The 18170-nt window shown below is 35.2% G+C and overlaps 1 protein-coding gene and 1 long non-coding RNA gene across 17 annotated transcripts in view; both read left to right on the plus strand.

The window, feature by feature from the left end:
• MARCHF6 (membrane associated ring-CH-type finger 6) overlaps positions 1–18170 on the plus strand; it is a 59001-nt gene that overhangs the window by 28066 nt on the left and 12765 nt on the right. For 14 of the 16 annotated variants that reach the window (XM_030485033.1, XM_030485024.1, XM_030484980.1 and 11 more), the window contains 14 exons: positions 1564–1732; positions 3269–3461; positions 3759–3820; positions 5809–5841; positions 6928–6979; positions 10056–10114; positions 10723–10803; positions 11896–11964; positions 12087–12161; positions 12874–13008; positions 13498–13617; positions 14191–14291; positions 14978–15115; positions 16854–17055. In XM_030485033.1, the coding sequence (XP_030340893.1) occupies positions 1564–1732; positions 3269–3461; positions 3759–3820; positions 5809–5841; positions 6928–6979; positions 10056–10114; positions 10723–10803; positions 11896–11964; positions 12087–12161; positions 12874–13008; positions 13498–13617; positions 14191–14291; positions 14978–15115; positions 16854–17055 (1489 nt within the window). The remainder of the gene's footprint in view (positions 1–1563; positions 1733–3268; positions 3462–3758; positions 3821–5808; positions 5842–6927; positions 6980–10055; positions 10115–10722; positions 10804–11895; positions 11965–12086; positions 12162–12873; positions 13009–13497; positions 13618–14190; positions 14292–14977; positions 15116–16853; positions 17056–18170) is intronic. The other 2 variants (XM_030485014.1, XM_030485043.1) reach the window with 2 other exon arrangements.
• LOC115607632 lies at positions 76–1474 on the plus strand. Its single transcript, XR_003991302.1, has 2 exons — positions 76–1227; positions 1311–1474. It is a non-coding gene; the product is annotated as an uncharacterized LOC115607632 (long non-coding RNA).

The following is an 18170-nucleotide window of genomic DNA, read 5'->3' on the forward strand; positions in this document are numbered from 1 at the left end:
TGTTTTTACTTTTATCCATCCTGTATCTCTTGTGTGATAGAGTTTTTTTTTTTAGTTTTTTTCCCTCAAATTTCCTTCTAGCTTACACTTAGTTTTAAGTGATTTAATCACCATATGCTATTGAATATTGTCTGTCTTTGTCTTTTTATAAATCAGTTTTACTTAAAACAATACCAACACAATAAAGTTTCAGGCTGGTTCTTACTTTTTTCATTATCTTGAATATGAGAAACTGAAACTGCATAGAATCAAGTAAATTTTGAGTGAATGTCCTGAACGGTTCAGCTGAGTCATCTCACTTGGGCTATTTGATTTGAGACATCAGGTGATGTTATGTTTAATTAATTTTTATTAATAGAGAGAGATGCTAGCTTGAGGTTAATAACAGTGTTTTCCCTGTTATCTCCCAGTAAGTGTAGATTTTATTTTTATGAGAATAATCTGAAACAACTGAACCTAGAGCACCTATTCTTGTACCTTACAGTCTAGGGAGAAAATAAAGGACTCCAGTGTCAGGTTTTAATGGCATGTGAAGCTGTGCTTTGGCACATATTTCTTTGATAGAGTCAATGACAATAGTCTTGCATCATCTTTTCATTTTTGATGTCCTGTCCCTGTGGTATTCACTCTGCTGTGCAGGCACAAGTGTTTGTGCAGCTGCATTGAGAGCCAGACTGATACTTCTCTAGGGGTGTCAGAGTACTATGGTGGCATATTTTAAAGAACATACTGCAGTTAGTTTCCTAAGCAAATCCACTGTGGTCAAGGAGTAGTGCAAGTGTGGAAACTAGTGGGAGGGGGTACCTGGAATTGGGGATGAGAGTTGATTAAGCCAATTTAAGTACCTTTTGCATTGCACGAAACCCTAGTTTCAGTTGGCTAAGTGCATTTTATTTTACTGCTGGTTTATGTATACAGTTATGTATGACTTTATAGATGAGGATTTTTAAAGCATGGGGATAATATCTGGGGTAAAGACTACCTGAAATATAGAGCCGTGGAACACAAACCCTGCAGTTCCATTCTTTTGGTTAGGGTAGGTTAAATGTTTCAGTGGACTGGATATTGTGCATCTGGCCATTTAAACAGACCTTTTACTGTAGCATTTACTTAGCAACTGTTGTGTTTCCTTTGCTATTCTTGAAGATTGTTTTTCCTGAACTACTCTTGAAGCTTTTCTTCATATCGAGTCAGATCCTGTTTTGCAGGAGTATTTATGTTTAAACAGTAATAATTTCACAAACCAAACCAGAGGGAAATAAAACCTGTTCCAGATCAGTATTTATCTTGGTATTAAAACCATTTATAAGCAGGTACATACAGCCTTCCTAAAAGAAACTTGCTTTGCACAGATTTCTTAAAATCAATTAAAAATTACGTCCAGGTATTTTCTTTACCTGGACATATAAATAAATACAGCTTTTTGCACAAATACCAGTTTATTTGTTGATTTGGACTAGGAGGTTGTATTTGTGGTAGCTAACAATGACTAAATTTACCTTTATTAGCAAAATATATTTGTCATTAATGTTTTGGTTTGGGATTTTTTTCTTTCTTTAACAGGGAGAACTTACTGGCTGACTGTTTGCAGGGCTGTTTTGTCGTAACATGCACTCTGTGTGCATTCATCAGCCTTGTTTGGTTACGTGAACAGATTGTCCATGGAGGAGCACCACAGTGGTTGGAACAAAATCACCAACAGCCACTCAATGGTGTTGGTCAACAAAATGAGGTAAAACTTAACCGCTCAGTAGTTAAGTTGTGAATAAATACATTCTTAGAACCCAACGGTAATGTTATTTTACTGCAGGGTGTCTCTGTACATTAGTAGAAGTTAAACATGTGTTCCTGTATAAACTCAGTGATACCACTTACATTTCTGAAGTTCTGTAAAATGGAATTTTAATGGATGTTGTAGTATAATTTTTGTAAAGCAACATTAGTGTTGTTTACATTCTTATGCCTGTATCTTTACACTTTTTAAGATAATTTTGTGCATATAAAGCCAAATTGTCAGCCGCGATCATGGAAGATGCAGCTTGCTTTTATTTTGTCTTTTTCATAAGTATTTCTGTAGTTCATGAGGTAACGATTCACTGTTCTCAAAGCAGTTGGAGGTGTTGCTGAAACTTCTGAAATTGGAGCTTCTCTGCCCTCCTCCCATCCCCCAACACATACATGCAGCACGCCTTCAGTGCTTACAGGACCCTCGTGGCAGCAGAAGAGATGATATAAGCAATATGTGCATAGGGAGGAAATAATTAGAATTTTTTTTCTTTTGTAATAAATGTCAGGTTTTTTGAAGACAGAGATGGAGATCCTCAGCTTGATGACTGGCTTGGGTTGTCCTTGAATTACCATCTTTCTAATATAATGATAGCTTTCATAAGATCAAGAGAGTTCCCCTGTATTGAGCACTGGTGAGATCACATTGGAGTGCTGTATTTAGTTTTAGGCTCCCCCGGTACAGAAGAGACATGGACACAGTGGAGTGTGTGCAGTGAAGAGCCAACAAAAAAAATGCAGGACTGGAACATCTGACATACTATGAGAGGCTGAGAGGGCTGGAACTTTTCAGCCTGGAGATGAAAAGGGCCAGGGTGGACCTTCTCAGTGTGTATAAATGCCTGATGGGAAGGTGTAAAGAAGACAGAGCAAGCATCTTCTTGGTAGCATTGAGTGACAGGACAATAGGCAGTAAGCTCAAACTAAAACACAGGAAATTCCATTTAAACCAAAAAAGCCCCAAGCAAACAAACAAACGAAAAAAACCCCAAACAAACAAAACCAAAACCAACCCACCAAAACAATACAGACACTGGTTTGGGGAGGAGGAGGGGTTGGTTTGTTTGGGTTTGGTTTTTTGTTTTGTTTCGAGTTTTGTGTCTGTTGTGTTTTATTTGCTTTCTGTAAGCGTGATCAACTACTGAAACAGGTTGCCCAGGGAGGTTTTAAAGTCTCCGTCTCTGGAGTTAGTCAGAAGCCAACTGAAAACAGCACCAACCAACCTGCTGCAGCTGACCCTGCTTTGAGTAGTTGGGTTGACTAGATGATCCCTAGAGGCCCTTTCCAATCTCAGCTCTCTGTGAAGAGTCTGAATGTTTCTCTTCCCCTTTTAAAAGGTTTAGTGGTCCCAAATTTAATGCTTGTCTAAAAAAAAGATATTAGTAACATTTTTAAAAATACTATTAGTTTTTTTCTATACACAGAATAAATGTCTGGAGAGAGGTTAATCAATTTAACTGAATACTAAATCCTGTTTCTGCAGGCTCAGGCTGTTGTAAATGGAGGCGTTGAAAATGCTGTGCTTGATCAACCTGCTAACCCAGCTGCTGAGAATGCAGTTGTAGGTGAGAACCCTGAAATTCAAGAAGAGCAAGTAGATGAAGAGGAGGAGGATAACGAAGATGAAGAAGATGCTGTAGTAGAAGATGCAGCAGATGCAAACAATGGAGCACAAGGTAACAGGTGACTCAAAACAGTAATGTCCTAGTTCTTTGTAAATACAAATGAAACCATTGAAAACAGAACTGTCATAATCCAAGGAAGCTGTGAAAATTCCCACTTCAGCTTATTTGCTTAGTTTTTGTCAATTTCGTATATTTCTTTTGAGTGCTGAAATGCTTGCTGAAAAGCTGTCAGCACTTATGAGTTGAATGTTATGCACTTAAGTCTTTTTGTTCATTTAAAACATAGCATGGAGTGGTTACATCTTATTTTGGGTAAGACAGCTGCAAAAATGGCCATTGTCTCCTCAGATGACATGAACTGGAATGCTTTGGAATGGGATCGAGCAGCAGAAGAGCTTACTTGGGAGCGAGTGAGTAAGAATCATTTTCTTGAATCGAATAATCAAGATTCATACTTGAAATGATTCATAGTATTGCTGTGTTAAAATCCATTTGGGAGAAATTTGGATACCACTGTCTAGTGTGAAAAGTATCAGTAAGAGGCTTTAGTGATGTAAAAGTCATTGTATTTAAAAGCCAGATGCTACTTGTTAACTATCCAAAAGGCGTTTCTTTGATTTGAAATACAGCAGCAGCTTAAAACAAGACTTGTTTTAAGCACAGACTTTTCTGAAGTCTTCGACTTGGTCAGGTTTAGAAATGAATTGCAGCTTGCATTAAGGATGCTAGGCCAGATTAGAAGCACATACGTGTTGTGTCATATACAGTTTAATACTTAATTTTTGTATTCATGAAAGCATTAAACTAAAGAAATTTATTTTATGTACTTGCAACAGACAAATGTATTTCTTAAAACATTATAGAGCATTTTAATGTAACATTGCTTCTGTTTTGTTTATGGATCATAAATTCCCTAATTAGAGCATGATTTGGATGATTTGGATCATGTACACTGTAATCACAGAGTAGTATAGGGGCTCAAGAACTATTTTTTTGTAGCTGGTATAGAGGCAGCCAACATCCGAGTTCAAAGTTCACCACATGCAGCAAAATCTTCCTGAAGGTAGATAGAGCAGCTTCATGGGATTTACCAATGTCACTAGTGCCTATGGCAGACAGCTGTAAAGCTAATCACTGCGTTCCCAGGCTGTGATATCTTCGTTGCCTTGATTGCTGTGTAGTAGAAATAAATTTTTCATCACAAGGGACAAGTCTTCATCTTTGTTTTGTGTCTAGTGAAAACTTTCGTTTGTTTTGAAAGCTTTTAGTGAAAAAGGGTATACATAAATTCAGGTTTACTGAACCATTCTGCTGCAGATCTCAAAATGAAAGTGTTATGTTTCCGAACCCAATTTATGTGCTGGGAAATGTTGATGTACTCCTAATTGAAAATACTTTGATGCCTCTCCATGAATATAAATTGGCTTCAGCAAACTCTCATAACCATTTTGAATCCTACCCACTGGCATAGGCAGTAGCCATCTACTTGGCATTTAGTATCAGAAGTGGGGTAGGGTTTTCTGTCATGTCATCTTGTGAAAACAGCATGCAAGCTTTCTGAGTTTTTGAAAATATTTGTATCTTGGTTTATTTTGTAAATTATTTGCAACTTAGTGCAAAATCCTGGTTAAAAAAATAGCCTTGAACCTGGTACTTCACAGCAGTAATCATGGAGTAGAAGCGTCTGTAGTGAAATAGCAAGAAATCCTTGAAGTGGAGGGGAGAGATTATTATGGTTTTTTAATAGATGCTTTACTTTTGCCTGTTCTGTGGATGCTTCCCATAACAGCTGCACAGTGCGATGGAGGATTTGGTTCCTGTCTTCCCTAGCTGTAAACCAGTTCTGCTCTAAATTTAATTACATAGTGTAGCAACATTAACCTGTTACTAGTTACTTTTATACATTGAAGGTAAAATATGAACCTTTGAATTTTCTCAGTGCAACATAAACTGATACTTTACAATTAGGAAGCAAAAAAAACGAAAAAAAAAAGTTGCTCTTGTGTTTTAATGTTCAGTTGTTTCAAAGTGTATTTAAATAACAGTTCAATCACTAAAATCTTTTGTAAATAGAAAATCTTTGTCAAAGTCTTAGAGAGAAATAGCCTATAAATTGATTATATATATGGTCTACCACATATAAATACATGTGTATTAAGATATTCCACATGTATATCAGTGCCTTTCATCAACTGAGTTTACTGTGTTGAATGAGAACTTAGTTTATATCTTTAAGAATTTATGTCCTGGTTCTGTTGGTCGAGCAGTTAAAAAAAAGCTTTTGCCTGTATTGGACATAAAAAGTTGGTGTGAAAGAGGCTTCTGTGAGGCTTATTTTAGATGCGTGTTGCTTAGTTTTTCTGATGAGCAAATAAAATCAACTTTCTTATCTTCACAGATGCTTGGACTTGATGGATCTCTAGTTTTTTTAGTAAGTGAATTCTTGCATTTCAAGAATTTCTATAGAAGGCTTTTTTTTTTTTTTTTTTTAAAGTAAAACTAGTTTTTAAGATTACATCATTCTCTTTGAAGTGCCTATTTTCATATAATACATATTCAGAATAGAATCATAGGACGGTTTGGGTTGGAAAAGACTCTAAAGATCATCTAGTTCCAACCCCCTGCCATGGGCAGGGACACCTTCCACTAGACCAGGTCACCCAAAGCCCTGTCCAACCTGGCCTTGAACACTGCCAGGGATGAGGCAGCCACAGCTTCTCTGGGCAACCTGTGCCAGGGCCTCACCACCCTGACAGGGAAGAATTTCTTCCTAATATCCAATCTAAATCTACCCTCTTGCAGTTTAACAGATTCTTAAAATCTTTTAAGAGATTCTTAAAAGACATAGGTAGCTTTGGATCATCTGCTCCCTTGAAAAACTATACACTGAAAATACGTATGTTCTAGCCTCAAGTTTTGCTTGTTACATTATGGTTAAAATAGTGTCCTCATTCCAACTTTCACGATTTGCCCTATTACCACCAGAACACCACTAGTGAATTTCTACCATAGACTAGATTTTAAAATTTAAGATCTTCAGTTATGTTTCTTGACTTCATTTGGTTTTGGGTTTTTTTGTTCCTCCCTAGATTTTTTCCCTTCTTGAATATTATTTTAATTTATATCACTATTTTATTTATTTTTTTTTTTTTAAATGGGAGCATTTTCTCATTTATAAAACAATTATCCACGTATATTTTAAGTAATTGTTTTAAGGGTGGAACTATTCATATAGATTTTAAAATAAAAGCTTACTTTAAAAACATAAGAGTATTAAAGCAAATGTAAGTGCTCTCATCTAGGTAAATGTCCACGAATGTGAACAGATGCTTTCATAATTTGCCCTGCATGTTTTGGTCTTTGTGTTAGAGCAAATTTCTTGGCTCTGACAAGTGATATGCAATTTCTGGTAATAATAGGCAGCTGAAAGAAGTTTAGATACAAACGTAAAGTCGCGTAGTTAAATGACTGATACTAACTGTTGTCTTCCTCCCTCCTTCTGCCATACTCCTTGCAGGAACATGTTTTTTGGGTGGTATCTTTAAATACATTGTTCATACTTGTGTTTGGTAAGTATCAGTTGCTCTTGAGTTTTGTAAAGATCTTTGTAGCAATAATTCAAGTTAATTTTAAGGCTATTCTTTCAGAATAGATGAAGTTGTGACATCTAAAAATGGAACCACAAACAAGCTGGGAATATAAATAATAAATCTTTGTTGCTTCTAGTTTTGTCATTTTAATTCCTTTAAGCAAATAGGATTAAAATGGGAAATCTACCAAAATCTTAATGATGTCAACCAAAGCATGGGGTGTATAAGAATGTAGCTGACTCTGTAGAGCTGTCAAATGTATTTCCATTTTGTGTCAAAAATTACTATGGAAGAACTTTCCTTAGTTCATGCAAGTCAGACTGATTGAAATTTTAGAAAATAGTAAATTCTAATCAGTGGTGTATTTTACTTTATGTTCCTTTCTCCTTCCCATAGATGCTGAACTGCAGCTTTAAATGTTCGCAAGGCTTTCTATTCCTAGTACAAGATAGGAATATTTCCGTATTCTGATTCCATGTACAGTTAGTGCTAGGAAAATTCCTTGGAGATAAACTTCCCACAGCTTAAAAAAAAATAAATATATGTATATATATAAGTAAATCCCCAAACCATAGATGTGTATTTCTCAATCATCTGAACCCTAAAAGGGTAATATGCCTGCCTTATTGTACGTAGCAGTAAGTTCCCCCTTGAAAGTGTCTGGAATTCCTGTGTCATATTTAATGCTGATATGTAGGGTAAATTTGCATTTCCAGTCTGGTTTTACTGCAGAAAGTGGGGTAACAAATTTAGAAATACTTTTTTCTTGGTACCTTACACCTATTGAGTAACATAACACCTGTGGAGAGAATAACAGCTCTTCCCTGTGCCTCAATTTTACCTGTTCCACATCAGAAGCTTTTGGATTGTGGTGCTTGAGCTTGTTAGTGTTGTTAATTTGACAGAACTGTGTGCAGAAGCAGTAGCATGGTAGTGGCAAGATGGAGCATTTCATACATTGATTATGTTGCATTGTTTTTTTCAGTGGTCCTTCTTGGCAGAAGAGTTTGAGCTTTAAAAACTGAAGTCATACTGTAGATAAGAAATAAGCAAAGTAAAGATCACACACTGAACCAGTGATTTGAGCATCTAGTTATTTAAATGAATCAGCTGATCAAGAAAATAAAAAGAAATATTTTGTATATTTAATTCACAAGAAACTGTAACTGTTCTAATTAGAATTGGAAAATACTTGAATTATTTCTGATACTTTGTCTATTTTAATCTGTAGTTCTCAGAAGTTAATTAGGTTTTTTAGCTGCTAAAAAAATATAGGCTTTTTTAAGAAGTAGATAATAGCTATGAAATTTCTAAATTCTTGATTTAAATTAAACGAGTAATAAGTATAACTAATGAAGTTGTCATATAGATGCGTTTTCAGCAACAATAAGTGTGCTTTAACAAATGGGAAACTAACAAGTAGAGAAGGGGAACGACTTTCCCAAGCAAGCGAGCAGGAGATCTGGAAATTTAATACGTGCTTCTCAAGCCTATTTTTAGTATCTTTCCTACTAAGTAATATTGCCTAATTTACAACTGCCAAATCTCTAATTATTTTTAATTATGGTCCTGGTGAGTTCAAATGTCACAGGAGGTACTTTCTAGAAGATAAAATGGAAGGAAAGCATTTAGAACTTTAATTACCAGTGCAGAAATTCTCCTGTGATGTTCTTTTGGACAAGTTAATTAAATTTGACTTAATTCATATTTTCTGTAGCTCACTATAGTACTCAGAGAAGTTTGTACTCCTTCATGCTTTTGATTAAAAGCGATCTATTAGAAATTCTGATTTAGAGAAAGTTATTTAAAAGCATTATAAACTGTGCACTATAATCTCAAAAAGATAAAATGGATCTGATATCTATAGGAACATGATCCGCCTCCCCCCGCTTTTATTTTTCTTGTTCTTATGGGGCAGGGAGAGCTCGAGTCCTCCCATTGTCTTTTATATTTTTGCTATTCCTGGTAACTGTTGATTTCTCTGAAAGGGGCATAAATTAATACTTTTCGAAAACTGATTGGGGTAATACATGTCCTCTGCAGGCTTTTCCTAGGGTTTGAGTTGTTTGGGGTTTTTTTTCAAATGTATTGGTCATATGGAAATTAGGAGGAAAGAGAAAATCATCAGGCTTTTCATTTGAGGATCTATTTAATCTACAGTAGTCCCCAGAGTGGATTATCATGATATAATGAAGGCAATATAGGTGAAAATAAAAGCTCACAGTTACTGCAGCCCTTTACTTCATTACTGACTCCTACTCCTGTAGGAAAGTGATGTTGTATTCTGTAGTCCTTCGTGGCTTGGTTAGAAGACCACAAAGAGAGATAAAAGAAGTACTTGATCCTGTTGCAGATACACAGATGTCCAAAAATGGGGAAAGTGCTGTGTTGGGTTTCTTTATTCATTCCTCCTGAGACCTCCAGATTGGCAGGAGTGAGCTCTCAGGGATGATGACAGTCCTTGGTATGTTAATTCAAAGCAAAGACTTCTCAGTTGCTCCTCATCCCTTCACTGGAGCATTGTCTTTTTCCCCTCATCTTCTCTTCCCTTTGCAGATTGCTACAGGGCTTACATGTTTCACAGTATTCTTAAGAATTAAAGCACTAAAACTGAAACCTAGCTAAAGTAAGTCCTATCTGACCAAAATGTAAAATGGCTACTTAAGTCTTTTAGTGCATGGGAAAGAGTGAGTATACAGAGCAGGTTCCTACAGCAGTCTGTGAGAGCAATACGAGCCTAGTACATAAGACTGAGAAATTGAATTAATTTACACACAGCAAGATTAATTAAAAAGGAAGAGGCTGTTTTCTTATTCTGTGTAGGTTTATATTGTTTATAGTCTTACAGTGTGAATTCTGATCTGGTTGTGTTTTGTAAAATTATGGAAATATAATGCTTGCAAATATTTGCACAGAAAGTAATTTTTTCAGTTGTTTTCACAAAATTGATGAGAAGTAGAATAATTACCATGTTACAATACACATCCTGCAAATAAGGCTCCATGTAGCAATTTTTATGGTCTTTTTCCCCTTTCTTTCTGTTTGCATTATGCAGCATTTTGTCCATACCACATTGGTCACTTCTCCATTGTTGGCCTGGGCTTTGAAGAATATGTAAGTACTGGTTTATAGTGTCAAAATGAAAAAAAAACTAACCTCCCACTATTTATTTAATCACAATATTTTTGTAGCATCCTTCCTCTTTTATTTGTGATCACAAAAGTCACCTGGAGTGTGTCTCACTTTTTAAATCCTCAAACGTTTTTTAATCCGTAGTTAAAAATGTTCTTTCACTCTTTTCCATTTCCTCCATTACTTACATGTCAAGTGAGGTTTCCTTTTCCAAAAAAAATGCATACGTTTGGGGGGGTTTAAGAGTCTTTTGTTCCCTGTGTATATTTTCAATTTGTGTAGTAAGTAATTTTCATAGTTGATGACAGTAGGTAGTGAAAGCTAATGAGGTAAAGTGACATATAGAGGTTTTTTCATGTTTGAAGAAAGTAGTTGTCAGTATTTCCAGTAAATATAATTATTTTCTATTTTTGATGGAGATACCAAAAAAAAAAAAAAAAAAGTAGTAGATTATTAGAATGTGTTAAAACTAAAGAAAATTGTCATTCTCCTTGAAGAGTTGAGATTTGGGATTTATCTTAATTACGTAAAAAGGAGGTGTAATCTCTTCAGAGACTGATAAACGTCCCCTTTTTTCCCTTCTTCTCCAGGTTCAAGCATCTCACTTTGAAGGCCTGATTACAACTATAGTCGGATATGTTCTGCTAGCAGTGACTCTAATTATTTGCCATGTATCCTTTTGTCACTAGTTACCTGCTTCAGATTTTACATGTAGATAAATATTCTGTCTGTATTTTGAGGAGGCACAGACATGATGTAGATGCAGTCAATTTACCATTTTGTTCTGCTATTTTGGTGAAATAAGAAGAAAAGATCTCTTCTGTCTGAGGAATGTAGAACTATTGGTTTTTTCCCTCACTGTCCTTACACAATTGCTGTGGGCTACGTAGCTGCAGCAGAAAGAGAAATGGGATTATGAATATATGTACGGTATGATGGAAAACTTACATCTTTTTGATCCTGTCAGATCGTTAGAGTGCAGATGGCTTTAGTTTCTCTTTCATATCTCTGAACCACTGCGAGTTTGCAGCAAGGACTTCTTTCAGGTGATAATCCTCATTATTACAGAGAAAATTAAGTAACGGTGGAGTCCTGAAAGCTTAGAAGGATTTGATTGCAAGTAAAATGTCTGCATTCAAGCTGCATGTTTTTAAAGGGCCTACCCCAAATTCAATTAGAAAGAATAAACTTTTGTTAGCGGTTTTCTATTTAAGAGTACACAAAGCTAACATCAACTTTAGACCACACTATACCAATGTCCAGTGCAAATGTGGTAAAACAGTTGATTGGCATATCTCTCTTTTACTTCGTAAAAGAAAACAAAACAAACCCCCTAAGTGTAATATGCATCCAGCTCTTCTTGGAAAAGATGAGAATTTGTTTCAGACTGAATAAAAAGGAGAGCTACCATTTAAGATAGGCTTTCAGTTTTGAGACATCCTTACTTATGGCAGACGTATTCAAAGGTAACCGTTTATTTCTTGAGAAAACTTCTGGATGCTTAATTAGGAAGGGTGGTAGTATTTTTGTTTGTTTGTTTGTTTCAGATGCATGTTGGGGGGGGTTATCCAGCACATCAGAGATTGTGACTTACAGAGTCATGAGCAATTTTGAAAATAGAATCTGGATAAAATACTTCCTTCTTCAGTTCTGTCCTTTATAAAATTTCCTGTTGCTAAAAGCCCCATAATGTAGTGTTTAATGTTAATCAAACTATGTTATAGAATATTCTTCAGTATTATTTTCTTGACAAAACTATTCAGGGTTTGGCAGCTCTTGTTAAGTTTCAACGATCACGTCGTTTATTAGGAGTTTGCTATATTGTTGTCAAGGTAATCTATTTCTCTTGTGTGTGTGTGGAGCAAAAAACCCTCTGAATTTAAGCTTACATTATAATTCTTAGCAATTTCTGTTAAACTAGTGAGATTATTTTTTTCTCTTTTTTTTTCTAAAGGTTTCCTTGTTAGTGGTGGTTGAAATTGGTGTGTTTCCTCTCATCTGTGGCTGGTGGCTGGATATATGCTCTTTGGTAAGAATGGACATAAATGGGATAAAATCTTTAACAGTGTTTATATTTAATGGAAAAGTTTTGGTGAGAAGAGAGTTGTTAAGAGTTTGACAACACTATTCTCTTTTTATAAACATAGTGTTTCCAGCAGGAAAGGGTTTTTTAAGTACTACTTAATGCTAATTTTGTTTTCCTTTATGTTACCAAATGCAAATGCAAACTTGTGCACTGAATAAACTTATTTATGTAGCCATCTTATGTGAAATGGTAATGACTTCATATTTTAATAGTTATCCAGTCTCTGTTTTGAACAAGATAGGTGCTATGTTTACTTTGAATTGAAAGGACAGTTTTTCTGTGATTAATTTGAAATGGAGAAAATTAATTTCTTCTTGTCTTAGTTAACATAGAATTTTACTTAAAGGAATAAGTATTTGCTTCTATCACAGTGCCACTTCGTTTGAACTGGTTTATAACTAATGTAATATATGTTAATGTTCGAGTTGACTTCTTTCTGTCAGAAGAAAGAAATTAATCAGAAATTGATCTTTATTTGCTGTTCTTATTGTAAATTATTCTCTTTCTGATTAAATGTTATAATTATTTATGTGTTAGAACAAGGCAGACATTTAAATTAAATGCCTTGTAGTATATATGAACTAGGACAAACAAAATGAGTAACTGTGGAAGATTACCAAACTTTATTCATATTTGTTTACTACTTACCTTTTAGGAAATGTTTGATGCCACTTTGAAAGATAGAGAATTGAGCTTTCAGTCTGCCCCAGGTACCACAATGTTTCTGCACTGGTTAGTTGGGATGGTTTACGTCTTTTATTTTGCATCCTTCATCCTTTTACTGAGAGAGGTAAGTCTGTAAGAACAGGATTGGTATGGAACAGAGAACTTTGCATGTTGAATTTTTGGTTAAATATTTCACATATGGGTATTGCTGCTACTGCATTTTGTCTATGTATATTGGATTTCAACCTTAGGTAAAAAGGGTCACACTGCAGTAGTTACTGCAGTGGGAAATGATGATATAAAGTGTATTTCACTTACAGGTTTTTAGTTTCAAAGAGTCCTTAAAAATAGGTATTGACTTCAAATGAATCTAAATATAGTTCAGTTCTTTTAGATTGATTAATACTTGAAAAATAAGCTTGTAATTAGTTATTGCTTCTTTATGTTTTTCTGATAATGCTTTTTTTATTCTATGTTTGTGCCATTTTGTTGAACATTGTTCAACAAATAACCTTATTATGTTTAAAACTTTACTGCAGCAGTGTTACCCAAAATGAAAAACAAAAAAGAGATAATTTTCTCTTCCTGTATTGTTTTCTATTTCTTCTTTCAGGTATTGAGACCTGGTGTCTTATGGTTTCTCAGGAATTTGAATGATCCAGACTTTAATCCTGTGCAGGAAATGATTCACTTGCCCATTTATAGACATCTCAGGAGATTTATCTTATCAGTGGTAAGGACTTTTTTCAAAATTTTCTGTATTTGGAAAGAAAATGTCATACATTGCCTCCCCTATACGCTGCAAAGATCTGCTTCTTACTGAAAGTCTTAAAAGATATGTTCTCGGACTGTGTTGGAGCTGATGGTTATTTGAACTTCACCTCTTAATTTATTTAGCTAATTAATTCAGAACTTTTACCAGCCTCATGCTGGAATAGGGGATGGAGTTAATTTTCTTCATAGTGGCCCATGTCCTTCTGCACTTTGGATTAGTGGCTGAAACAGTATTGCTGACACACTGCTGTTTTGGCTATGGCTGAAGGGTGCTTGCACAGCATCAAGGCTTTTCCTCAGCTTTTGCATTTTCTGTTAAACTGTCATTATCTCAGTCCATGAGTCTTCTTGCCATCCTTCTGTATTCTCCCCATTCAGCCACAGAGGAGAATGAGTGAACAGCTGCGTAGATGCTTGGTTGATAGCCGGGGTTAACCCACCACAAACGGGCAACATGTCAGAGAGATGGGTAGGGAACTGGGTTTGGTTGTTCCTGCTATTTGGACTAACTTGTTTAACTTCCTTGTTCCAGATTGTCTTTGGATCAATTGTACTGCTCATGCTCTGGCTTCCCATACGCATTATTAAATACCTTCTGCCTAACTTTCTTCCATATAATGTTATGCTTTACAGGTAAGCTTTTATTTTTAAAAAGATGTTTTTTCAGTCTCCCTATAACTAGAAAAAAAAGTATTTGCACTCTTTGAGCATTAGTGTGATGCTGGTATGTTACTGGTTTTGTTTTCAATTAATCTAAACTTCATTGTTCTAGAAAAGTAAAAATACAAAGGATGTGGATACATCAAAATTTGTCAAATAAAAAGCCAGTAAGAAGAATAAAAGGTATTTTGTATTACTTCCATGATGATAACTATTAGGTTTTTATGCGCCCTTAGAACACTTTCCCCTTCAACTTTTTGATAGTGAAGCTGCTGTCATGTTTGTTTCCACTCTCATTCCTGATTATCATTACTTCAAGAATAAAAGAATATCTGTAACTATGTTTCTTTTTAATGATACCAGTATCTTTCTGTTTCAAAGCAATAATTGAAACAGCAATGATAAAAGCAAGTAGAAGACCAAATCATATCTCTCATATAATCCTTCTCAACACTTTTTTCTTTCGTAATGCCTAAACACTCATGAACACTTCACCTCGGAATAGTATATAAGGAAAAATGTCTGCAAAAAACTAAGAATTGTTCATGTTGGCATCCAGTATGTTTTTTTATTGTGGTGGTGGTAATGTGATTCGGTGTAAATGGTTGCTATCAGAATGTTCCTTACATTTGACTTTCTGCTCTTCCCATTGTTTCTAGTGATGCTCCAGTAAGTGAGCTTTCCCTAGAGCTCCTTCTGCTTCAGGTGGTGCTTCCTGCTTTGCTAGAACAAGGGCACACAAGGCAGTGGTTGAAAGGGCTTGTACGAGCATGGACTGTTACTGCTGGATACTTGCTGTAAGTACAGAAAATCAAAATCAACTACAAACATTGTGTCCAGCTTAGCCTTTTGCCATGAAAGCAGCATGCTTTCCGGAGAGTTACCGGACAAGTAAGCTGTTTTACAGATAAATACACGATATAAAACTTCTATAGTTATTTCCGTCTTCTAAGGAGTAGTTGTACCTGCTTCTTGACAACTAATTCTTCTGGTACGCTCTTACAGCATTTTCTTAGTAAAAAAATCTATAGGAGTATGACTAACAGCTTGTTAACTTCCTATTATATGGAAAAATTAGAGGTAAGTGTCAGCAGTGCATTTCCATGAATCATCTTGCATTTCTTACTATAAGAAGAAGTGAAAAAAAAAAACCAAAAACCAAAAAAAAAAAGTAGAACACTAAACTGAAGACGTGCATACCTTTTAAATTGAGGATTTTCAAGTTAGAAGTCTCTAAAGAAGGATAAAACTGTATCTTTGTCAGATAAAATAAATGTTTATACAAAGTGAGGTTCTTTAATTTAGACTGCCAGGCAGAGCTCTAGCACTAGAAATTATTTTTTAGTTCATACGTTGTTTGCCAAATTAGCCAAGAAAAAAAACAGATTGATTTTGTTTCTGTAAAGTTTTAAATTTAACTTCAAAGTACACTGTCATTCTCTCATCATGTCTTGTTCATTGTGTGTTGTGCCAATGCAGCACTATTAAGATGAAGATTGATTTTTTGCTATCTCTGAGACTGAGATAATGAAAAACTTCCACTGCAATCCAAAATATTTCTTTTAGCTTCTCGTAAGGAAACTCTCCCCACCCTTTTTTATTAGTGTGCATTTTGGAAACTTATAGTTTTAATTAATTTGTCCATGTTTTGATAGTGCTTAAGTATGACAGAAATGAATTTCGGACATGATGGTAAAAATATCTTTGCTTTCTCTACTGTTGCAGCTGGTAACAGTTGTGAAATATCTCTTCAGCAGTTTTAGTTAACCAAAGATGAAAACCTTTTCCCTTGCTTTTCTTAAAAAGCAAACTGCTGTGAAAAATGTTTTTATTTTTTGCCGAGAGAATATCCACATGTACCTTACTGCTAATAAAAATTCAGCTAAAGCTGAGGAAAATTAGATTCTAAATGTTCATATTGGGTTTTGGGGGTTTTAATCAGACTCAAATATTTGTTTGCTATTGATGTATGCCAGAAATATCAACAGAATACTTTTTAAAGTAGATTGACTCTTTTTAGGATGGTGTTCTTAGAAAGCTCTGAACAGGTTTTGAGCAATATAGAATCTTCTTGAAGAACTCTCCCTGACTGTACTTTGGAAAATGGTCTACAGCAATTCAGTACTGTCCTTGTACAGTTTAGGTTTGAAGGCAATTGTTTCCAATAGAGCTTAGTAGCAGTAAAATAAAACCTGTCAGTTGAACTGCTTGCTTACATGAACTGAAATATTGATGCAATTTTCCTTTTATATGCACAACTTTAATACCAGATGTTTTTAAAGCAGTCAGATAAGTACTTGTGGCTGTATTCCCACTGTTCTAATCTTCATCCACGCTCTGATTTTTCTTCTAAATTCTACGTTTAGGATGACATTGAGTACACTGTCAGAAAATGGTTTATTTTACTTTATCAAGATTCTGCTAGTACTCCTGTATAAGTTTTATGCAGCTTGTACACATTATGGGTAGGCCTCTCTTTCTGTAAGACTATCATTCATATAAAACAGAACAAAGCTGAAATTTTGGTTGTTACAGGGATCTCCATTCTTACCTACTTGGTGACCAGGAAGAGAATGAAAACAATGCAAACCAGCAACCTAACAACCAGCATGCTCGCAATAATAATGCCATTCCAGTTGTGGGAGAAGGTCTTCATGCAGCCCATCAAGCCATACTTCAACAAGGAGGACCTGTGGGTTTCCAGCCTTATCGTAGGCCTTTAAAATTCCCGCTCAGGGTAGGTATATTTAATGCATTAAGAGAAAAGGGAAAGGCAAAGATTTGGCCCACATGTTATCAGAAATCAAGTGGTGGCTCATATTGTTTTGTGTTTTGTGCTATTTGCATCTTTCTACTTTTTAGAAAGTAGAGTTACTCTCACATACAGCTTTTTTTCAGCCTGTAACTTAAGACCTTCAATTACCACCATTGTTGTGTATTTTCTATTAGTTCATGTTCTTATTTTCCTAATGGTTAGTAATGAAGAGAAATAGAGTAACTCCCCAACAAACAGGTAGTTCAGGAGGCATGGCTTTCAAGAGAGCATACTTCAGTCTTGTAGCCAAAGTGTATTTTAAACTATTTTGCTTTATTAAAGAATTAAATGGAGAACTTTTATTGTGTCTATATTAAACATAGAAAGGTGTTAAAATACTTGAAAGTTCTGGATTCCTACAATTTGTTGTTGGCAAATACTTCAATTTCTAGAATAATACATAGGTCAAACTAGATAAATTGTTAATTTAGATAAATTAACAATTATTATTGTTAAACTTATTTAAACTAGATAATTAACTCAGAACTCTGAGTTAATTAAATATAAACTTAAACACAACTCATTTACAATGGTTCTAGGTATAGCTCAACAGTTGAAGTAATGGCTAAAGTTAGAACAATGCAGTATTGCTCGTGAAGTTTTCTTAAAATGCAGAATCTACCAGAATTCTCATGACAAAGTACAAAATAAAGCTTTTTCTTTCTCACTACACTCTCGCCACCTCCCCTTCTCTCCCCTTAAATCTCAACCCAATAGAACTGCAAGCAAATTCGAAAGTATTTTAGGATACTGTTTAGCTTCTAGGTGTTTGAAGTTGGGGCTTTGGGGCGGGTCAGGGGGCCAAGGGGGGAAATAATTTCCATACTGCTGGTTTTACCCTCTAAAATGGCTGTCAAGGAAGGGGTGTGTTAACCTAGGGATTCATTAAATACTTTCTAGAAATACCTTTGTATGGGTTATTTTATTTTTGTGGATGCTTCTGGATAAGGACATGTGCTAAAATCATCGTATTATAAGCTTTCAGTAATTTGGGTTGCTGACCTGGTGATAGTAACTAAGCAGTTTCATATTCAGCT

This window comes from Strigops habroptila, chromosome 1 (assembly GCF_004027225.2).
Source record: "Strigops habroptila isolate Jane chromosome 1, bStrHab1.2.pri, whole genome shotgun sequence".
Lineage (NCBI taxonomy): Eukaryota > Metazoa > Chordata > Aves > Psittaciformes > Psittacidae > Strigops > Strigops habroptila.